A 23,013-nucleotide genomic window follows, 5' to 3' on the forward strand; every position below is an offset into this window, starting at 1 on the left:
GTGGTCTCGCACCCAGCCCACGATCTCGTCGACTTGCATCGGCGCTAGTCGCATATTTCCCCTTTCCCTTCCCCTGTGGGCTCTCCTCCCCCCCTCTCTCGTTTCTTTGCTCCTCGTGCTCCATCTCCGTTGCTCGACTTTGAGGTGCGTCGCAGTCATCCGTTGCCGTTTCGAAGCTGGCCTCGCCATCTCCATTTTATCGTGTGTTGTGCTTTTGTTGGACCCTCCTTGCATCGCCTGCCACTTATCTTCTGCGCCTTGCTTCTGTCGTGGCCTGCTTGATTATCGTCCCACCCGTCAATCAACCCGTTGGCGTCTACGCTGCTTCCTACCGCCGCTCGTTCCTCTAGGTCGATCCAACCCATTTTCCAGCGTACTTCTTTCTTCGCCTCGGCTTGTCGGCCGTGCCACCACAATGGCGTTGTCTCATGCCACGCTGGTGGCGGCCCTGGCGCTCACCTGCGCCAGTCTGACGATCGCCCAAGTCGTCTCGGGCGACGGTGTCACCTGCATCAATGGCGCTCTCCAATCGGATGGTGCCAGCTATCGCGGCAACCTTTCCACCACCGAAACGGGCAAGACTTGCCAGGCCTGGGCCTCGCAAACGCCGCATGCTCACAACCGCGTCCCTTCCAAGTAGGCCTGTTTCTTGCTTCGTCAAGCCATCTCTTGGGCCGCCCAAGTCCTTCATGTGGAGATAACCCCAGGCTCACCTTTGCCCTGCCCCTTGTCTGCTTTGCTGCTCGTGTAGCCCATTTTTTGCCAATGCGGGCCTCGAATCCAACTATTGTCGCAATCCAGATGGCAATGATGCCCCTTGGTGCTACACCACCGACCCAGACCAACAGTGGGAGTACTGTGACGTCTGCGGTGCGTATCTCGCGGCACGCCGTGGTTTCCCTTGGTCGCTCATGCCTGCAATTTCTTTCCAACCTGACATTGGACGTGTGCACAGCTGATCTCTCTGCAGGTGTAACCGCTGCTCCGACCACGTCGACCACCACGACTACTACCACGACCACTACCACAACTACTACAACTACTACAACTACTACCACAACTACAACTACTACCACAACTACCACGACTACCACGACTACCACGACTACCACGACTACCACGACTACCACGCCTGCAACGACGACGACCACAACTACCACAACCACCCCAGCCTCGACCACCACCACCACCACCACCTCCGCTACGGGCACGCGCACGTACACCCTGGCCCTCAACAGCGATGCTACGCTGTACGAAGACGATGGCATTGGCGAGAGTTTGATGGCAAACGGCGCTGGTCAATTCCTCTTTGCTGGCAACAACGGAGTCAATTCGATTCGTCGCTCCATCATGACCATTTCGACTGCTTCGCTTCCGGTGACCGGTCTCGTACGTCACCCCTTGCGCTCGCATCGGTCTCTTGCATGCATACAATTCTTGTATCTCATCCGTCGCCTTATTTTTCCTCTATTCTTTAATTTTGCTTTTGCATAGGTTCTGGATGCTACCTTGGTGCTGCACGTCAACCGTAGCTCGGCTGGTGGACAAACCTTTGCCCTTCACCGACTCACGTCCTCCTGGACTGAAGGTTCCGTTGATCCCGATGATGTGAGTTGATCAGCTACCCCTTGCCCTCCGATTCATGTCGATGCGCGAGTTTGGCATGCTCAGTCCTTGAGTGCCATTGCCTCATCCGCGATGCTGTCTGTCCACTGCGGTCCTTAGATGGAGGGCACTGGTGCGCCAGCCACGCTTGGATCGGCCACCTGGAATCACCGTTCTTATGGCAGTGCATCTTGGAACACCCCCGGTGGTGACTTCATCTCTGTGCCATCAGCCTCGGCCAGCGATGCCGGCGAAGATTCCTACCTTATTTTTGAGGGCTTGCAGACAGACTTGGCCGACATGATTGCTAACCCAGCTACCAACTTTGGTTGGATCCTCAAGGCCGCGAATGAAAACACGGCCGCCACTGCCAAGCGGTACGTCTTGCATGAAGGTCACGTTGAGGCAGTACCATTTCTTTGGAAGGCCATCTTCTGACCGTTTCCTCCATGATTTGCATTGCCACCGTAGATTTGAATCGCGTGAGAATCCTGATGTGAATGGAGTGCGTCCTCGCTTGGTGGTGAACATTCAACTTGGTGGTACCACTACTACTACTACCACTACCACCACCACTACCACTACCACCACTACTACCACCACCACCACTACCACTACCACCACCGCCGCTCCCACCACCACGTCTGTGGTATCTGGGGAAATTACCCTACCTTCGGCTTCGTACACCGTTGCGCTGGCTGCCGTTGACGCTCAAGTGGCCGTGTTTCCAGCCAGCACCAGCGTCACGGCTCCTGTCACCATTTCCGAGACTACCGTCTCCATCTTCCCGCGCCTCAATGGCAACGATGAGGTGCGCTTCAAGTTCAGCATTGCGCATCTCAACAGCTCTCAGTCTTGCATCAAACCGCTCTTGTGTTCTCATTTGCTTTTGCCGACCTGGGCCCGGCTTGGCTCACTTTATGACCTGCTATTTGATTGAATGTATAGACGCTGACAGTCAACCTCAACGGGCTGGGCTTGATTGGCGTGTTTACTCCCGGCTCGGGCGTTCTCGAGATTGCGGGTTTCGCTGCCCCCAGTGTGTACGCAGAGGCTCTGCGTCGTGTTGTGTACTCCAACACGGCCGGCAGCAATAAGATCGTGGGCACGCGCACCATCACCACGACTTTGACACAGTCGAATGGCGCCACCTTTTCCACCCAGACCTTTGTGTTTGTCTCGGGTGCTGCCACTACAGAGGAGCCAGAGACGACGACCACCACCACCACCACTACGACCACCACTACTGTTGCCTCCACCACCACGCCAATGGAGCCCTACGCATCTCTGTTGACGGGCCTGACTCTCGAGCGGTACACCGACTTTGTGTTTCTTTTGGCCGCCAGCAACATGCAGAATTTGCTTGCTACCGGCAACTTTACCGTCTTTGCACCTTCGCGCGAGTATTTTGCCAACCTAACAGGCGAGGAGTACAACAACCTCCTCGCCGATCGTGTGGAACTCGCAGCGGCTGTTGGGTTGCACATTGTCCCCGGTGTGTTCACCGCACATGATTTCATGGGTGGTGTCCGCTTGACCACGGAACAAGGTGCTCGTCTGCGTGTTCGCGACTTGGAGGGCTCGTTCACCGTTAACGGCGCTCTCATCACCCGCACCAATATCATGGCCCAAAACGGCGTCATCCACGAGATTGACGCGCTCCTTCTGCCAGAGGACCTGACAACCGCCACCTCGACGTCTTCCTCCACCTCCACCTCTACTTCCACCTCGGCCTCGTCTTCCTCTTCCACGTCGTCTTCCACCAGTACCAGCACCGCCACCAGCACGTCTACTAGCACCGACACAGATGTGGTCGAGCCCTCAACTACGCTGGCTCCCACGCGTACGCTGGCTGATATTGTCTTCTCCGATCAGCGTTTCCGTAATTTTGTTTTCTTGGCTGCCTCGGTGAATGCCCTTGGTATTTTTTACGGTCCAGCTGACCACACCGTTTTCTTGCCAACGGGTAACGCTCTGACCAGCCAGTTGGTGGCCGAGGTGACTGGCAACACGACTGCTATCAGCGCCATTATCAACTACCACATTGTTGCTGGCACGCACCTTTCTGGCGACCTCGTTACAGGCGCTCGCCTCAACACACTGCAGGGCGGTGCAGTCCGCACCAGTGCCGCTGTCAACGGCGGTCTGGCCGTCAATGCTGTTCCCGTGCTCGAGGCTGATGTTCGCGCTACCAACGGTGTTGCGCACATCATTGATGAGGCTGCTCTCATGCCCTTTGGTCCGGGCAGCGGGGATCTGGTCTCCACTTCGACCTCCACCTCCACCTCCACCTCCACCTCGACCTCGACCGCGACTTCGACCTCGACTGTTGTTTCAACGAAGGCACCCGAGCCCACCACGCGCGTGTACGCCTCGATCAATGAAGTGCTGACTTCCAACTTCCAGTTTTCCGATTTTATGTTCCTGAGCGTGGCTCTGGGTCAAAATTCGCTTTGGTCCGTGTCGGGTAACACCACTTACACGGTTTTTGCCTTCACCTCCAACGCCTTTAACAACCTCGATGCCAGCTTCTCCAACCAGCTGCTCATGGATCGTCCCGAGGGCACGCGCGTGCTGCTGTACCACGTTGTGGAGGGCACCTACGCTCTGAGTGATCTTACCCATGGCACGAAGTTGCCAACCCTGCAAGGATTTAGCGTCCGCATCACCGTAGATGTGGAGGGCACTGTCATGGTTGACGGCGTTCCCATCAGTGAGGGTGATATGATGGCCTCAAACGGCGTGGTGCACACGCTGGACGCTGCCGTCCTCGTGCCGCCCCTCACCACCACTACCACCACCCTGTCCTCGACCTCCACCTCCACCAGCACCAGCACCTCAACCAGCACCTCCACGAGCTCTTCCACCAGCACCTCCACCAGCACCAGCACCTCGGTGACCACGACGGGCGAGACCTTGGCCAGCGCGTTGCTCAACAATTTCGAGTTTAGCAATCTCGTTACGCTGATGTACGCCTCGGGCTACTTTGACGAACTCGAGAACCAATACCCTGTGACGCTCTTTGCACCCACCGACGACGCGCTGCTTGAATCGGCGGATACGATTGCACTGCTGCGCGACCCCGCTGCTGCGCGCGAGTTTTTGAACTACCATGTGGTCGCCGGTCGTTTGTACTTGAGCGACCTCTTTGACGGCCAGCGTCTGCAGACTCTGAGTGGACGCAACATTCGCATCACGATTGAGGAAGGCTCCGTCTTCCTCAACGGGGTGATGGTGAACATGGGCGATATCAAAACTGCCGACGGCGTGGTACACATCATGACCAACGTGCTTACCCCCAATGACGATTCAACCAGCACTATGACCTCGACCAGTACTAGCACCAGTACTAGCACCAGCACCAGCACCAGTTCGTCAACTTCGAGTAGCACCCTGGTGTCCGACGTGCTCGAGGCCTTGACGCGTCGTTTTGAGACCTTCTCCAGCTTGCTGGTCCTCATCACCTCGTCGCGATGGGAATCAGCGTTCCAGGCTGAAGACATTACCATTTTTGCTCCAACCAACGATGCCTTTGCTGCTCTGTCTGGGGGTACTTTTAGCCGTTACCTCTCGAATAATGCCGAGGCTCGCCGGGTGTTGAACAACCACATTGTGCTCGGTCGCCTCTCATATGAGGATTTGCAGGGCCGCACGTCGCTCACGGCCGTCAGCGGTATGCAATTGACGGTGAGCCATACTTTGGATGGCGTCGTCTTTGTCAATGGCTATGTGGTTGATTCTGAAATGATTGAGGCCGGAAACGGCATGTCTTTTGCCGTGACGGGTGTCCTACGCTCTGGTGTCATGGGTCCGGGTACGACATCCACGACCACAACTACGACCACCACGACTACTACGACCACGACGACGACGACGACGACGACCACCACCACCACCACCACCACCACCACGTCCTCGACAAGCTCGACCACGAGCACGGCTACGATTCCAGACTTTACGTGCCCCGCAACCAGCAGCGGCATGTGCGCCATCTTCGACACAGTGGATCAAACGCGTTGCGTCAACTGCCGGCGGTCGGTTCTGTTCCAAGGTTGTTGCCTGGATGCCTGTCCAACCGTGCCTTCAGGCAACGGGCAACCGCGATATGTGGTTCAGGGCACCGGTAATTACAAGCGCCGATGCATCGAGAATCCCTTGTGGATCCCTGCTGGCTCGACTGTGAACCAGCCCACCTCTGGACCTCTGGGCACCACGCCTCGTACCTGCCCGTTGGATTCGAGCAGCAACTGCAATGCCTTCCAGGGCACTAGCTGCACGCAGTGCCGCAACGGATACTACTTTTTGGACGGTTGCTGCTACTCGACTTGCCCGTCCGGGTATGTGAACGTGCCCAGCGGCACATTTAATTCATTCTGCAATGAGGAAAGCGACGGCGAGTGCCCCAACAACGCGGTTGATTGCAACGCCTTTACGACTGGCACTGATCAGTGCACGCAATGCCGCAACTCGGCCGGCCTGCTAAATGGCTGCTGCTTTGATGCCTGCCCCTGTGGTTTCCGCATGGTGGGTACCGGCCGCTTCAACCGCGTGTGCCAGCCCGATGCAACGCAAGTCTGCACCACCACGATCGCAGCGACGACGACGACGACCACCACCACCACCACCACCACGACACAAGCTTCAGTGTCGACGACCTTGCTCCCAGAGACGAGCGGTGATCTTACTTTGACGCCCGACGTGGCGTCAACCACCACCTGTGCTCTGACTGAATTGGTGTATGACTACGAAAGCACCAACGACAATCGCGTGCAGCGCTTTGGCTCATCGGTGCGGGTGGCCAGTTCGGATGTGCTGGGCGTGTCATATTGGCAATTGAGTTCGAGTGTCGAGTCCAACATTGCCTTTATCACGTACGATGTTCCAGTGGATGGCCGTTACGCCGTTGGACTGGCGTTCCCGGTTTTGGCGAACAACTCGCAAACAGCGGTTGTAGAAGTGGTGACAGGTGGTCAGGCAGCGCAAACGTTCTTCGTGAACCAGCAAACGCCCTTGCCCGTGGATGGCTTTACTGAGATTGGCGAGTTTGACTTCCAGGCTGGGAGCTTTGTGCAGTCTGTGTCCATTGCCAACCACAACTCGGGCACGCTTGTATCAGGCAACGTCGTCATTGATGCCATCCGCTTGCGTCAGACAGAGTGTTAAAGGAGTCGCTATTCAATTGTTCTTGTTACCTTATTTTTTTTCCCCCTCTTGATGTGTCATCGATGGATCGCTTCTTCCCATCGGCCATCATCTCAAGGTGGTTCGGCCAGCGAGGTATTGATCAGAGCCCAGTCCAAGACGCTTTGTGCATGATGCTGCATCTCATGAGCTCTTTCGAGACCAACATCGACTCCACTTGTTGGTTTTGATCTAGCGGGTACCTGAAGGGATGATGGCATCTCTGAGTGGATGCATGGCTGTGGAGCGCTGCGACTGGTTTCGCCTAGACGCCCCCGCCTTGCATGCATATGCCCAGAGTCCATCACATCCAATCCCGGTCTTTTCCCCGCGTTGATAGCATTGATTGTCTTGACGACTGACCTGCCTTGAGTTTTTTCTTGATTTCCTGTTGTCTTGTGTTTGGCTGAGGTCGCACCCATGCCTTGGAATGTTGTTCCGTCTCTCGTGTGTGCGTTCCGTGTGTTTAGCCAACTGTTTGTACCTGCGGTGGCGCTTTCGAGAGAATTGACGGCATAATATCTTTCGTCGACCAGTCGAGCTCCAGCCGGCCGCCTTTTTCTCATATCAATTCATCTGTCGGATTCGTTTTTCCACCAGTCGCCTATCATATCCAAAGCTGCCTTTCATGTATGTACGCCTAAAGCTGAGCCCAGTCTTGAAGCCTACCATGATTGCACAATTGCTCAAACTGAATCTAATCACCCATGTCCCTGTGTGATAGCTTTTGCCCCCATGCACAACACACTAACGGTACTGCCCCTTGATTCGCACAACAGACCAACACCTGCCATTCACGCTGCCGATCTCATGAGCTCTGAAGCAGCAGGCAGCAGCAGTGTGTATGTGTGTGTGTGTGTGTGTGTGTGTGTGAAAACACAGAAGAAGAAGAAGAGAGATGCTTGTACAAGATCTTGTTTTATTTTAGAAGCGATCAAGTCGGTGTGATGATGATGGCGATCGGAGGCAGCCGGTCATGGCTGGTGGTGGGTCTTGTGGCCTGTCTGGTGGGGGGTCAGGGGGTAGCAGTGGCTTATCCTCGAGATGATGGGCGCTTGCTGAACCAGGTTCCCATGATCTTCACACACGACAGTGCAACCGGTGTGTAAACGATCGCCCGCTCTTAAGTGTCAGGAAAAGACTCACGAGATCTCCATGACGGCTGACAGGCTACCTCCTGCACGACAACCTTGTGACGCAGTGGGCTCGGACCCAAAACGTTACGTTGCCTGGTCAGGTTAGTGCGTCCCTCGCCGACCTTTTCTTTTCTTTTCTTTTTTAAGCGTCATTCTCCACCCTCTTCGTGCTTCGCGTGACTATGCGATCGCGCCCTCCAGGATTATCCGATGACAGACTCATGCTGTTTCAAAACACGCTAGCTGGACTGTGGTGCTCGTGGGTTTGACTTCCGGCCCATGGTCCGAGAGGATGGCCAGCTGGTGCTGCACCACGGTGATGTGATTGTCCATGTTGAGGTGAGAAGGGTCTGCACACCCCCGCTTCAGTGAGCACTGTGAGCTTGCTTGAGCTCTCTCTAGCCTCTCGAGCAGTGTACCCGGGCACGCTCTCTGCTCACTCTGGATGGCCACGACGCGTCATATGGGCCGATCTCAGGTTGAAGTGGCCCTACAGGAAATCATCAATTGGAGTCGAACGCATCCAGATGATTTGGTGGTTGTCTACATCTCCCATTGCGACGGAACCAACTGCACACAGATGGCGCAATCCGCTGTGGAAGCCGCCAGCCTCTATGCAATCCAGGATTGTAGTGTTCTCCGCAACCTCACCTATGCCAACGCTGCCCGGGCTGCCAATGCCAGCACTTCGGGTGCCCCTGTTCTTGCCCTCTTTGGTACTTGATTGCAATCCACGCCTCTCCCCATGGGCCAGCCCTGATCTTCGCTGCACCTGGAAGAAATAGCTCAGCAAGTCCCTCCCCTCATGTTTGTGTTAGACTGCATGGATGAGCTGTACGATCCATCTGTCGAGTGCTACATGCGTGAATCTGAGTTGCACGAGGCCGTTTGTTATGATCCGGCTACGGAGTCCTTGCCCGTTAATCATTTCCTGTCCTACCTGTCAAGTGGGTACCCTCTTGCAGCCGTGTTCCAAATCCACTTCTCTCGCAATTGCTTTTCCGCCAAATCCTCCGCCCCCTCTCTGCCTAATGCACAGCACACCAACGACCAATTGCCTAGACACGACAGCCCCTGCGCGTCACGAAGACGACGGCCTCCTGTGGCTGACGCAGGCACACTGGCAGTACTCGACAGCCAGCGTCACGGCTGGTCAGTTATTCCAGCTCAATCTTCAATCTCTCTTTCGCTTGTTCAGTCGATGTTTCGATCTCGCGGCAATATGTGCAATGCACGTTCGTTTCATTTTTGACTCTCCATGATCTTGGTTTTTTTTTTTTTTTTTTTTTTTTTTTTTGTTTTCTTTTTGTCTGCCGCTGTACAGGCATGGCACACGAAAGTTCGATTCTTCTGGACGAGGAGAGGAGCCAAAACAACCAGCGAATCGCCAAACTTTTGCAGCAAGGCGCCTTCAAGCATCTGAGTGTGCTCGAGGTGGGTTTTTTTCGACAAGCACTGTCTGTCGGTGCCACTTGAACCCATCACGCCTTTGATGCTGACCACTGGCGCGACTCGTAACACCTGCCGCTGCGCTGCTCTGTCTGCTTGTTGAACGCAGCTAGACCATGTATGCGACCAAGGCAACGTCATATATAATCTGTTGGCCCAACGAGCCTAGCTGCAGCAGAGGTTCGCGATCAGCAGCGCCATGTTTCTTGTTTTTTTTTTTTTTTTTTCGTATCCACTCACACTCAAAGTTTTCCTCAATTGCAAATCTTGGGCAGGCTAGGTTTACTTCAAGGCATCCCGACTCAGGCCAATCGTTGAGTATGGAATTCAAAAACTCAAATCTTAATTGACATTTTTCATTCTTGATCTGTGGAGGCCTGGGGCTGGCGATCGACCAAGTGGCCCGGTGCAGTGGACGCGCTCTCCGACGCCCACGAGGCAGGTGTGACCTGACGAAATGTAAAATTCAACTGCGTGGGCATACCCGCGTGGGCCACACTCGACCATTCGGGGGTAAATGCAAAAACAGGCTGAATAGCGTGGCTTGGAGCACCAGCAACACGTGCTTCCTGCTGCAGAACCTGGGCACGACCCGTGACCTTGCAGTCGATGCCGCCAAATGCATACGGATTGCCACTTGCGTTGCCTGCCTTGGGCAGATCGCATCGGGCTGAAATTTGGTTGCAAGGATCGCCTCGAGCCAAGGGATCATTCTCGTAGTCATTGGCATTCAGCAGTGCACTCATGCTATTCAATGAGGTCACCTGATAGAGAAACAAGAGCCAGGGAAACGGGGATGCGAAAAACAACAATCAAGCTTTTCATCAGAGTCAAACATGCATGCGTACGAGGCGGAGAGGTCACACAAGTATGTTGCCTGACCGTATGCTGATCGCGTCGGAAGATGCGAGCCCGCGTGTCGTTTTCATAGCTGTAGCCTTGTGCCGCATAGCCAGAAATCTCAAAAATGACGGGCGAACGGGGAATGTTGTATGAAGCGATGTACCCCTCTTGGTTAATGACAGCACTCAGATCCGACCTGGCCGCATGGTCAGAGCACAGGGCAGCATGAGGCGGTGTAGTGAAGAGAATCAATGCCTGACATGGGTTTAAGCTCGACGATTTCCCCAGCATGTTTGCCAAGACAAGGTGGGCCAGGCAGAGTGGAACACGAGTCCATACGTTTCAATAACGGCCACCATTTGCTCCAGCATACTCACGGCGTGAGCTGGCAGATCCGTGCCCGGCTACAAGGCACCAACACATTCATGAACAATTGAAACAGAGAAACGATATCCCTATTGCCAGCAGGCGGGACTGACCGTAAATAGATTGTAGTTGGACACGATCCATTGGTTGTTGTGCGTGCCGCTGTTCTCTCGAGCAAAGAACTGTTGCACAAGGCGGTCAGAGCGGGTGATTGGACGGTAGAGCACACGCATGCTAGTGGATGTGCGCGCATCAACACAGGCCCAGCTCACCTCCATCCATGTATCACTGCTTGTGGCCAGACGATTGGCAATCTGGGGAAGGCCGCCAAACGTGCTGCTGGTCAGGGATAACTGTGTTATGTTGTGTTGTGTTGTGTTTTCTTTTCATTTTTTTTTTTTTCATTTTTCTTCTGCTATAGCTCGGACACGAGTGTAAAGCCAACTGACCTGACTGCGCATCCAGCAAGGGACCGAGTTGGGCTGAAGTGTGTTGTATAGACTCTTGTTGAAGACTGTCAGGGAGGTTTCAATCACCGTGAGGTTGGCGCTGGTCTGGAAATAGTCATCCTTGCTGTGCAAATCGCCTGGACGTGAACTGAAGGACACCACGTTGCCCGGAACACCCGGAACAATGTAATGCTATATCACGAGCATGATCATGGCCGAGGTCCAGCCGCGGAAGAGTCACGGACATAAATGGAGTGGAGACAAGGTGCAGAAGACGGGCAAGCAGCGGCATCGCGTCAACGTATGAGCTCATGTACAGATGCGCCATGACTGCAGGCCAACAGTAACGAAGCAAAGGCCGAGTTGAAACCAAAAAGGTCGGTTGTACCTTGTAGATGCGCAACATGCACCAGTACGCGTTGAAAGTAGTGTGGCCCGTGAAAAGGTCGTCGCGACTTATCGTAAGTTTCACCAAACCAGAGCAATGCATGTGTTCGTAATCCGGGAACTCGTTGTGGAGAGGCTAGAGACGCAACAAGCAAGGTGGCGCGGGACAGCACGATCATATTTTTTTGTGAACAAGGTGACCATCGGCATGCCAGGGCGCACCGAGGGCTGGGTGTCGTGGGTGGACGGACCGCCACATAATCGACGAGTGCTGAAGCCAAGTCCTCCAGGTCCCCGGCCAAAGTCAGAATCAAAATCTATGTCAAGCCGGAAGGCATCCGCATATTCAACATCAAGTTGAGACAAACTAGCTCACTTCAGGGAAGCCTTGGCCAGTGATGCTTCGCACTTGATCTGGTTGCAACTGCTGCTGCTGTGGAGCAGTCAGCATGTATCCATCTTGCACACCCCGAGCCTGCGCAAGCAGATGCCCTGCTTGTCGCCAGAAGGGATCGGCCGGATTGCGGCTCCACTGCGAGTGACGCGAGAGCGGGTACGGTGCACGTGAGTCAACGCTTTCGCGTCAGCAGCGAGATGAGGCCTGAATTCTGATCAGCATTGGTTTAGTGACCTGGTCTGAAATGTACTTCAGCTGAGCATCGACAAAAGCCTGCAGCTTCGAGGGGAGGTGGCCCTTGTCCAGGTAGCCGTTGGAGGCTTCAAAGTTGAGAAAGGCGTCGTAGATCAGGGGTTGACTTAAGGCACCCTCAAGCAGACCCATGGCATAGGCAGCCTCAGACGAGTTGCAAACTCCAGTCAGGGCTTCTACCGTGAGATCTGCCCAGCCCGTTTCATTGACGCCCGGAAAGTAGCTGGCCCGAGCACAGTCTTGGGGCGAGGCGGAGCTGCTCAGGATTGGGTCTATCACAGGGGCAGGGCGCGCGAGTGAGGCGTGTCGGTGCAGAGGTAAAAAAAGTGGTCCTCAGCAATCACTCCTCGCGCACCTCCTGTTTCTGAAAAGCTGGCATAGAGCAGCTGGGTCGTTGGCATTTGGTGCGCTGCTAGCCTCCCCGCCAGCGCCAACAGCGCCAGCAACGCCAGTGTGAGTGCTCTTGCTGAAGGCATTTTGTAGCAGCTATACAAACAAGCCGGACCCCCAGCATGTAAGATCAGGCCAGCAGGACAGTGGCAACACCAAATCCAGGACCAGAAGCCATAAAATCAGTGCTAGGACCAGGTCCAAGGCCAGGAACCAGGGATTCCGGGAACCAGGGAACCAGGGAACCAGGGAACCAGGGATCTAGGCACCAGGGTCTAGAAAATAGGAACCAGGAAACAGGGACCAGGTTACCAGGAACCAGAGTCTAGAAAATAGGAAACAGGAACCAGGGAGCAGGGCACCAGGGCACCAGGAACCAGGGAGCAGGGAGCAGGGAGCAGGGCACCAGGGAGCTGGGCATTAGGGCACCAGAGCATCAGCGGATCGATCAACTTGCCACTTTTTTGCTGACAAAAATGTCAGCAGAAGAAGCTGTGCCGTATGAAGCAAGTATTTTACTTTACCCGTTCCCAGTTAGAAGTTACATCATCCAAACAGTCGAAAGGTCAAAGGGTCAAGTCGAGCACGATTTGCAGGTCAGTCAGTGGCAGCGCCGGGGACGGGGACGTCTCTCTCTGTCTCTGTCTCTGTCTCTCTCTCTCTCCCTCTGTGTGTGCGCGCGCGCGTGTGTGTGTGTGCGTGGTTTGGGGGCAAGAGGGCAGGGAGGTGAGAAAAAGGGATCGGGCTGTGACAGGATGTGGGGTGAAGGGCCGGGTCGGAAACTCGTGTCTTCACATCGGATGTTGTTGCCTGGGGTCGGATGTAGGAAGACTCGGAAAGATGGGGGAGGAAGGCTCCGACTCAACCAGGGTGGACCAGGCCATGGACCTGTATGCCAAGGCAGCTACTTGGCCTGTCGTGACCGAGGGCACTGTCCGCTGCCGCGAAAGGTAGGCTGGTCGCAATGTGTGGAGCGGTACAAGCACCGCTCTGGGCCTCTGCCGACCATTTCAATCCTCACTTACTTCCTGCACATGGTGGGCTGATAGCGTGTGGCGCGTAGAGCTTGCTGTTCGACAGCGTCACTTGGCAACACACACCAAACTCGAGAGCACCACTACTGTGGCGCTCAACGCCGCCAATCTTGCTCAGGTAATCTTTCCTCGTCTTGGCAGTGTGGGTGTCTCAGCAGGTCTCTGTTCAAACGGTATGTTGATGTCACGTCATCCTTTTGCAGCTCTATACCTCGTCGACTCCAAAAGCCAACAACATTACGAGCAGCCATGCCGCCGACGATGGTGCCGACCCCGAGACATTATCCAGCGCCCGTATCGACCACGTGGAAATAGAGGCGGCCGGCGACAAGCGTCGCTTCCTTCGCTACTACTCGAGCCCAGATAACTTGGCCCACAGCCTCGAAGTCACCCACCTTCTCGACGTCAGTGTCACGCCCCACAGCGTACCTCGCGCCAGTTGATTCTCTCGCCCGTCCTGCTTCCACGTACCAGCATGGCTCAAGTAACCATGGCTCAGGTCTGCCATCTCATGAGCAACGTGGCAAATGTGGCCCCATAGTACGTCTACGGAGAGGACGTTGAATTTGCTGGACACGCTTGGTCCCCAGACGCCCTTCACTATGCTTTTGTGGCCGAACAAAAGCAGCCGCGTCAGGATCACTGGTGCGTGTGCCCCTCCCTTCTACCCTCTCTTTGTTATGCGCGCGCCATTCTTTTCTGCTGGCTGAGTTGCTCGACCTCTTTCCCTTCGGCGGCGTTGTGTCCTGATAAACATCTGCCTGTACATGTAGGTGCAAGGACCGCGAGCACCCCCAACCCAAACCGACCTCTCAAGCAGAACAAGCCGCGCACAGCACCTTCCTGGCTCGAGAGAACTGGGGAGAGGGGCGAGCAAAGGTGATGGCGCCAGTGCTCTTTCTATTCGATTGTGTGACTGGCCGCCTAAGCACTGCCACTCTACCTGCGGGCGTGCTGCCCGGCCAACCCCTTTTCCTCAACTCGACACAACTAGCCATGGTGGCCTGGTCCAATACTGCGCCCCGCCCACCCGGCATTCTCTACTGCGCCAACCGAGAAAGCCGGTGCGTTCCAAGCTCTCCAGGCGTTCGGCACCGAGGGTGTGCTTTTTGGGGGTTTTGGTATGATTCGGCGCAAAGCATCAATCTGGAGGCAAGGGCTCACTGGAATGGCCCCAAAACTTCTCTGCTCTTTGCTGCAGTTTGCTTGTGTACCAGCTTGACGAGCAAACCTCGAAATTCGTGACGCCCGTGGGTGAACACGTCCGCTCGCCACGAGTAAGTGCCCCGCCGCCAGAGTTTACATCCACGTGCGTATAAACTCCCGTGGAATACGGTAAGGCGCCACACACGTCTCATGGCTGTCATGAATGTACGACGTCGTTTGTGAACGCTCTTAGCGCGCCCCTGACGGCAAAGCCCTCTGTTGGCTTCAAAACGAGGCTTTGGGCACTCACGGCAAAGCCAGCAACCTGGTGGTCTGCACAGATCTGGATGCTTTGCAATACAACGTGGTGTTTACATCCCCAGGCAGGTTCAGGCTTTGGCTGCTTGGAGACCATCATAAGGGGGCGCCATCTCAACCTGCATGGGGCGACTTTGTAGAGCACGGCGAGACCCCAGGCCTTTACCTCTTACAGCTGCCCAAGATGTGCTGGCATGCCGTCAACGTCCGTTAGCTTGCCCCTACCTTGTACATCTTGATGAGTCGATATCGATTTGCTTCTGTTCTCGCCACTTGGAGCAGGGCAGCGTGTCACTCTTCTGGCCCCAACCCCTATCCATGGCACGCAGGACAAATGGGCCGTTTGCTGTGATACCCTGCTGCACACCCATCGAGTGGCCGTGCAAATTGACTTGACCTCTGGTGAACTCACGGTTCTACATGGTAGGTTGAACCAGTGTGCACTTGCTGGGTTTTGTTTGATTCATTGCAATCGTTTCTTGCAAGGGAAAGGAGGGGCGGAAGAGAGACTTTGGAGCTCCGCCAGCACTCACCCCGATGGGTTTGTTGGGGCTTAGCAACGGCTGGAGATGTTAAGCTTTTGGCCTCGACCCAAGGCCGTTTGCTCCTCCTGGAACAGTCGCCCGCCTCACCCGGCCGCGTGATTCTGCTGGATGACCAGCACGAGCATCCCGTACCCGTCTGGGGTAATCAGGACCACAAAATGGATGGTATGTGATTGAATCGTTGGAGAATCTTTGGAGCATCACTGTACTCACGAGCTGCATTCGTACATCACCCACCATGTGTGGTAGTGGAGTGGTCCTCCCATGTGCATCAAGTGGGCGCGGGCGCCACAGTGCCCTACATTTTGATGAAGCCAGGAACGCTTGCGCCACGTGAACTCATCTTGTTACCTCACGGCGGGTATGTGTCCATTCAGCAATAGCAAGCGACGAATGGGGGGGAGAGGGGGGGAGCGGGGGAGAGAGAGAAAGGTTCTTTTCTTGTTTTGGAGGGTTTCCCCAAGACTTTGCTTTGTTCTTGGTTTGTAGCATCGTTGCCGTGATTTGTTTATTTATTTATTTTGCTCCTTTTTAGGCCCCACTCGGCAGTGAGCTGTGGCTTTACCCCACTCTTGAGTGCGCTCGTTGCTGTGGGCTATGGCATCTTGCTGCCCAACTATCGTGGCTCGCTTGGGAATGGCACTGCAGCCGTGGCTTCGCTCGTGGGCAAAATTGGCCAACAGGTGTGGTTCACTGTGGCGATGGGACGCAACAGGCCCACACCAAGTGCAGGGTAAACCACCTGAGAGGGCTTGCATTCTTTCACCTTGTCTTGCATGCCGCTTACTGCGCAGGACGTGGCCGATACCATGGCCTGCTTGGATGAGGTGCAGGCTGCCGAAGCTTGGGCAGCATCGCTGCCGGTGCACGTCTTTGGAGGCTCGCATGGTGGATTTTTGACAGCGCACCTCAGTGGGCGATTCCCGCAACGCTTTCAAAGCGCAACTTTGCGCAATCCTGTCATTGACGTGGCCTCAATGATTTGTGCGACGGATATCCCCGATTGGTGCTTGGTGGAGTGCGGTATTCCCGAATCCACTCTTGTGTGCAACATGACGACAGCGCAGTGGGAGATGCTCCGCCAAGCCTCGCCCTTGCAGTATGCAGGAGCTGTACGTTTACATGCCAGTGTTTGAGACTCAAAGCCACTCGGGCTGGTTATCCTTTCGCCTTTTCAAATGGGCAAATGATTTCTTCTTCTTTTTTTTAAAGAGAAAAGACAACTGACATGTGTGCGTTCGCTCCCATTGCTGGTGTGAACCATCACCACAGGTGGCTTGCCCGTCCCTGGTCTTGCTGGGCGCAAATGATCTGCGTGTCCCTCCATTTCAGGTATGTGCAGCCGACGATTGGGCAATTTACTCAAGCGCCATGCCAGGCTCACAATGCATTTGGTTTTTCATGTGAATGTACCCATCCCCGTGCGACCATGCCCATAGGGCCGTATTTGGCATGACACCTTGCGCCGTTGTGGACGGGCCTCGACCTTGCACATTTACCCGGACGACAGCCATCCCTTGAGCTCCAGCGCCTGCGAGAGCGACGTCTTCCGTACCCTCATCCACTTTTGGTCCATGCTAGAGTAACCCCCAAACCATCAGCTACTCCACCTCAAGCCACCTCCGCGACCCCCTTACCTCATGATCCAATGGAAGAAGAACAAGAAGCTTTCGGATTTTGAGTGTGTGCAGCGTTTTGTGCCAATTTAGGCTTGATCCCTTCAAATGTCAGCACACACACACACACACACACACACACACACACACACACACACACACACACACACACACAAAGGGGCGGGGCTCTGTTTTATTTTATTTTCTTATTTTCTTGTGCGTGTGGGGGGGATCCGGATGTATTTTTGTTCAGCGCTGGTCTGCTGTGGTCTGCTGTGGTTTGATGGGGGTTGGTGCCTTGACACACAGGGCCACGGGTGCCGACCGTGGTAGTTGGCTGCGCGTGTATTGAGCGGGAGGGTTTGTTTGTTTGTCTCCGCTTGTCTGTGCATCCGTTGACGGTGATTGATTGCGGGGCTGCTGTCGGGACGGATCTGCCCATCTGCCCATCATGTCGTTTGCTCCCCGATCCAAAAAGGCCAGCGCGAGTGCCGTCCAATCGGCACCCATGGACTTTAAAACGGCTGGCTATGAAGCCGATGATCAAACTGCCGGTGCTTACTCTTCCATGCCCGCGCCCACGTTTGGGGCCAAGGGCGGGCCACAGAAGAAGAAGATGGCCAAGAAGGCTCCCCCCAAGAAGGAGCCCGCTCAGAAGAAGGCGCCTTCCAAAGCCAAAATGTTTTCAAAGTCAGCCGCCAGCTTTGCATCTGATGACGAAGGTGATGATGATTTCAACCTGTCGGGCTTGAGCGCCAAGAGCAAAACCAAAACCAAAACGGCGCAGTCTGCGACCAAAACGCAATCCGCCTATGATCGGTTCGTGACAGCCACATTGAGGCAGCGAGAAAGCGACGCCAGCTAGCCGCCATGATCTGCCGTGTGCGCCTGCTCCCCATCTCTTGAGCATTGGTCAACCTGAACACCTCTCTTGCTCATGATTGAATGGTCTGGTCCATGATGCTCGGGCATGGCTTCGACTGGCTCGCCTGTAGCCTCTTCAAGTTTGTTCTCGTGGGCAGCAGTGAATCGGGCAAAACCAGCCTTCTCAATCGCTTCGCAGGCGGCACAGGCGACAACATCTCCACGATCGGCATTGATTTTGTACGAAGCCCAGCCCCGCCTTACTCATGGCCTTACCTGATGGCCAGTGACCAGCGATCTGGGTCGGTGTCAGCCTCTACTTTGGAACATCTCACGACCAGTTGCTTCTTGGCGTGTTTCTTGATGATTTGCAATCCTGCTAGAAAGTGAAGCAACTGCAAGTAGACGGATCCACCGTCAAACTTCAAGTGGTCGGTCCCTGTATGCTTTTTGGTGTTTGCCAGCGGTTCTCTTGTTCGCCGGCTTGAAGCTGACCGCTGACCTCGCCCTCACTTTACTCGGCAGTGGGATACCGCTGGCTCTGAGCGTTTCAGGCATGATAAATCTTGCAATGGCCCGCCCTCCTTCTTGCTCACGTATCCAGATAGCCATCTACCACCTGCATGTTGCTGATCTTGTGTTCCCCTTGTGCGCTCATAAAATGCCCTGACAGGTCCATCACCACCAGCTATTATCGTGGTGCACACGCTGTCTTGATTTGTTTTAGCGTGACAAAGCGCGTAGGTTGTCGTCATTGGCCGTGCGTGGCATGTCAATCGTCTCTGGCCCCCGCTCTGGCCCCCGCTCACCCCTCTTCCTGCACATCCCACATTCAGGCCACTTTTGACTCGGTGCAAAGCTGGATTGATGAGATTGAACGCAACGTTGGTGAGGATGTACAGTGGTGTCTTGTCGGCACGCAGGCAGATGAATCTGGCAGCCGCACTGTTTCGGCACAAGAAGCCTCTTCGCTGGCCCAACAAAAAGGCATGGACTACTTTGAAGTCTCAGCCAAAACCGCTCAAAACGTTGAGCTCCCCTTTGAGACTATGGCACGGCGCTTAATTGCTGCGTACGAGCTCCGCCCCACGCTCCCTCACTCCCTTCCTTTGAAGCTCTCAGCTCCATCAAGCGCCTGTGCTGACCGCATGCATCTCATTTCAATGCTGACTCTCATCAACACCTATTATCCCGTCATTGCGTCACGCGCAGCTCCAATGGCTCGCCACCCTTGCCACCACAGAGCAAGACCATGGCCACACTGACTCGTGAGGAGATGCTCATCGCGGCTCTTAATAAAGCCCAGGGTAACACCACTAAGAACCGCAGCGTCGTGTGCGTGCTAGTGGGTCCTGGTGCTGCGGGCAAGACTACAACCGCACGTTCCCTACAAAACATTGAGTTTTCTGAGGTTCGTGCCGATCGCGCGTAAGACTGTGCTCCAAAAAAAGCGCAGTCGAATTTGATCACACAACACTCATGTGCATGTACTCAGGAGCGTGTTTCCACGCGAGGTGGCGATCGCATGGACTTGCTGTGTCAGCTAGACCAAGACCACGTGATAGTAGACAAGAATGCTTTCGTCAAGGTACATCCTCGCTGAAAAAAAGGCCGGGGGAGAGGATGGAGGGGTTCATCGGGTGCGGGAGGAGCGGGGGCTGCATTGCGGGAAAAAGGCATAGATCATTGCTTTTGAGTTTTTCTGATCAATCTTTGCATAAGTGCAATCCCCATCGTCTGCAGGCACACTGACCAGCTGTTACCCATTTTGCGGCTTTCTTTCTAGGTCGGGGGCGTTAATCACACGTCGCGCGGCCTTAAGGTGGAAGATCACGCTGGAGATGGTCAAGACTTTAATGCCGGGCGAGAAGGCTATGAGTTCCAGTCCATGGTTGAAGCAGAAGCACGTTTGCAGCTGGACTTGCCTGAGGTCGACGATGATGAGGATAATCTGATTGAACTCGACAGTGATGTCACGACTGAGGCTAAAGGTCGTGGGCGTAATCGTCGCCGCAACAAGAAGGTCAAGGACAAGAGCAAAGAAGTTGACAAGAACGGTACCTCAAGTCCTCGACGTCGCTTTTCTGCCACCCAGCCTCAGGTGGCTGAAAAGGCGCAAATGACTCGTGCACAGCAACAAGTTATCTTGGCGTCAATGGATGAGTAAGTCACTCATAGCTTTCTTTGTTCTCGACCATACACGTACACCTGGGTAAAAATGTCACGTCTCACTCGTAATTCGATTTGCCTAGTTCACAGGCTGAAGGCACACACGTCAACTTCTTTGACATGGGTGGTCAACTCGAGTTCAAGTCTCTTGTTGAGGGTTTTTTGCGCTCAGGCAACGTTATCTGCATCTTCTTCACCATGACGGAGCTTCTGGCCAATCTGCAGAATGCTCAGAGTCTTCATCCAGACGACAACTACACGGGTCTTGAGCATTTCATGTCCTGGTGCAATTCAGTTGTCTCGACTTCGAGCTACGGGCCGGTATTTCTCGTTGGCACCTACGCTGATGCCGTACCCGACCAAGCTGACCGCCAAACCATTTCAGATGGCATCCGCCGAGAGTTGGCGCAGCGTTATCACGAGATTCGTGATCGCATTGTGGCGCCGAGTTCGAACGAACCCGGTGCCAGCGCCCTCTACTACTTTCCCGTCGACAACACCCGCTCAGGCGAGGATGCAGGTGTACAACAACTGCGTGCTCAGCTGCAAGATGCACTCAACTCAAGCCGGATTGCCAACATGGAGGTGCCATTGGAACTTCGCATGTGGCAGGATCTTATCAATACCCTAGCTTACCCAGTAAAGGAGGAGGCGGTCATGAGTGCTGCGTGCCATGCCATACGGCAGCGTCATGGTCGCCCTCTTGAGGGTTTGGGATCCATCACCCTGCGCGACCTGGCTGAGTTGTACGATGAGACCTTCCAGACTAGCCAACGTACCTCTACCACCGACGCTGACTTTCGCAAGGTATGTGGCACACCGGCCCTTTGAGCACCCGCTTCACATAGAGGAACATGATGAATGCCGTTTCATGTATAAAAGCGGGACACTTCGCTTTTCGTGTCGACTCAATTTGGCCGGGAACCGCGTGCGCTTTGGTCTGTAGTGGGTTGATGCAATCCATGCGCTAGGTACCATCACACATTTCAACTCGGCGCACCTTGAAAATGTGGTTGTCCTCAACCCCATTGAGCCGCTCAGCTATATGACGCTTCTGGTGCGGGATTTTCGTCTCCATCGCTTGGCGCTGGATAACGAGGTCGAATTTAGCGACGACTTCAAGTTGTTGCGAGATGAGGGTGTGCTCGTTCCTGAGCTGGTGCGCCATTTTTTGGGGCGTGCTTCTGAGGCGGATACGCGACTGCGCAATCTTGACGAGCAGCAACAGCAACAGATTCTGGCACTCATGATGCAGGTCTGCCTATTCCTCAATGTTTTTGAAATAACTTTTTTGTAATTTTGAGCTTCTTCTTTTTTTTTTTTTTTAATGTGGCTTCAACGCATGATTGCTCATTCTTCTAACCCCTTTTTTTTTCGACTAGTTCAAAGTAGCAGTACCCATCACATACGGAACGGGCGCTGCTTATCTGCTCCCGGGTCTATTACCACAACGGCAACCCACGCTGGTCGACCAAAATATTCGACCAACCGAGGTATGTGCTGTGTATCCTTTTGAAATTTTCGCGCCAAGCCTCTTCTTGTGCTTTCTTAACTGCTCTTTGATGGCCTGCCACGGCTATTTTGATAGCTTTATATCGCACCGTACATGGGAGAAACTCTATCCCGTTTTGCTGCTGTGACGCATGATCAGCTTGGCGCACGGACCAATCTGCCGGCCGGCTTTTACGATAAAGTAAGCACCCAGTGCACCCTTTCGTTAAAAAAATCGATACTGCTGCCCGTTGGTCATTTGTGCGGTCACAAGGAGATAAGTTTGCACGCTCACCAACGGATCGTGGCTGTGCATCTGTGGTCTAGCTCGTGGCTGAAATGACAAGCCGAGCAGAGGGCAGCGCATCCACCACGCGGCGCCCTTTGTTGTCCAAGAGTTTGTCGCGTGTACATTTCGGACAACATGCCGTTGATCTCGAGGCCAATCGCCAGCTGGGCTGCGTGATTGTGCGCTTTTATGCCAAAAATGCCGTCGGGCTGATTCACCAGGTGCAAATTCGCTTTATCGCATTGCATTTGACTCGTCTCATTTGCCATTCTGCCAACAAGCCTCACAACTTCACCATTGGCTGTCTTATTAGATCAACGAGATGATTGCAGATGTGTTGAAGGGCTCTTTTTTTTCTTTGAAATACGACATCTTGATTGGTGCCAACGATGACATCCTGCTGCCGGTGCGTGCTAAAATGGCCGTGCGTTAGCCAATTTGTGCCTGCGTCTGTTCCACGCACGTGCGCTAATGAGCTTTGTTCTTTGCCGCAGATCAGCGTTGTACGCGATTTTTATTACCGCAAAGAGCAAACCTTGAATTTAGACTCGTGCTCATTGTCGCGAGCTGATGTTCTTGACAAGATGGGGAGCATTTTGCCCATTCAACTCCAAGCTGAATACTATCACGTCTTCATCTCTTACAGGTCTGAAGCACCATTTTCACGATGCATCAGCTTGATGATTCTTACGTTGCTCGTGGCATCACTGTATCAACTTGCATCAACTTAGGCACGAGCCAGACTCAACCAAAGGCGCTGCCACCTTTGCAAATGAGCTGAGTCTACACACGATTGGTCAAACAGGCGATCACATCAGCAGCTTTTTGGACGTGGTGAATTTGGAGCATGGCAAGCGTTTCGACATCAGCTTCCTCAAGGCGCTCGCAAAAAGGTGTGTTCTCCACCTGCGTACACAATAATGCATCACATTCTCACTTATACAAGCCTACACAGTCTAAACCTGTATGCAAATGCTGGCCGTTACGTGCCATATACAGCTTGGTCTATGTTCCACTCGTGTCGGCCAAAGCCTTGGAGCGCATGGAGGGCGAAGTAGGCTTGGCTCAGGTGGATCATTTCATGCT

General features: G+C 54.4%; 4 protein-coding genes across 4 annotated transcripts; 3 read left to right on the plus strand and 1 right to left on the minus strand.

The window, feature by feature from the left end:
• Positions 1 to 415: 415 nt before the first annotated feature.
• MONBRDRAFT_27766 (uncharacterized protein) lies at positions 416 to 9,689 on the plus strand (the record flags this gene model as incomplete). Its single annotated transcript, XM_001748136.1, has 16 exons — positions 416 to 636; positions 752 to 870; positions 956 to 1,389; positions 1,495 to 1,608; positions 1,726 to 1,982; positions 2,077 to 2,416; positions 2,554 to 6,763; positions 7,511 to 7,690; positions 7,956 to 8,023; positions 8,166 to 8,261; positions 8,401 to 8,638; positions 8,741 to 8,873; positions 8,962 to 9,074; positions 9,247 to 9,356; positions 9,485 to 9,551; positions 9,652 to 9,689. The coding sequence occupies 16 exons, from the start codon at positions 416 to 418 to the stop codon at positions 9,687 to 9,689; spliced, it is 6,738 nt and encodes a 2,245-aa protein (XP_001748188.1).
• A 38-nt stretch (positions 9,690 to 9,727) lies between these two features.
• Positions 9,728 to 12,552, minus strand: MONBRDRAFT_33589 (uncharacterized protein; the record flags this gene model as incomplete). The annotated part of the gene is made up of 11 exons (XM_001748215.1): positions 12,421 to 12,552; positions 12,048 to 12,337; positions 11,826 to 11,948; positions 11,668 to 11,733; positions 11,418 to 11,552; positions 11,030 to 11,221; positions 10,853 to 10,933; positions 10,694 to 10,762; positions 10,554 to 10,618; positions 10,254 to 10,410; positions 9,728 to 10,135 (listed from the first exon to the last, which is right to left on the minus strand). The coding sequence occupies exons 1-11, from the start codon at positions 12,539 to 12,541 to the stop codon at positions 9,728 to 9,730; spliced, it is 1,707 nt and encodes a 568-aa protein (XP_001748267.1). The 5' UTR covers positions 12,542 to 12,552.
• Positions 12,553 to 13,295: 743 nt separating this feature from the next.
• Positions 13,296 to 17,979, plus strand: MONBRDRAFT_10456 (uncharacterized protein; the record flags this gene model as incomplete). The annotated part of the gene is made up of 8 exons (XM_001748137.1): positions 13,296 to 13,405; positions 13,505 to 13,607; positions 13,693 to 13,893; positions 14,031 to 14,134; positions 14,263 to 14,553; positions 16,034 to 16,181; positions 16,293 to 16,610; positions 17,593 to 17,979. The coding sequence occupies 8 exons, from the start codon at positions 13,296 to 13,298 to the stop codon at positions 17,977 to 17,979; spliced, it is 1,662 nt and encodes a 553-aa protein (XP_001748189.1).
• Positions 17,980 to 19,230: 1,251 nt separating this feature from the next.
• On the plus strand, positions 19,231 to 22,333 carry MONBRDRAFT_38201 (uncharacterized protein; the record flags this gene model as incomplete). Its single annotated transcript, XM_001748138.1, has 7 exons — positions 19,231 to 19,389; positions 19,474 to 19,566; positions 19,765 to 20,141; positions 20,231 to 20,954; positions 21,094 to 21,402; positions 21,530 to 21,640; positions 22,241 to 22,333. Coding segments are annotated over 7 exons (1,866 nt in total), but the record flags the coding sequence as incomplete, so codon positions are not given.
• Positions 22,334 to 23,013: the final 680 nt, after the last annotated feature.

The sequence above is a fragment of the Monosiga brevicollis genome, genomic scaffold (assembly GCF_000002865.3).
Source record: "Monosiga brevicollis MX1 MONBRscaffold_21 genomic scaffold, whole genome shotgun sequence".
NCBI lineage: Eukaryota > Choanoflagellata > Craspedida > Salpingoecidae > Monosiga > Monosiga brevicollis.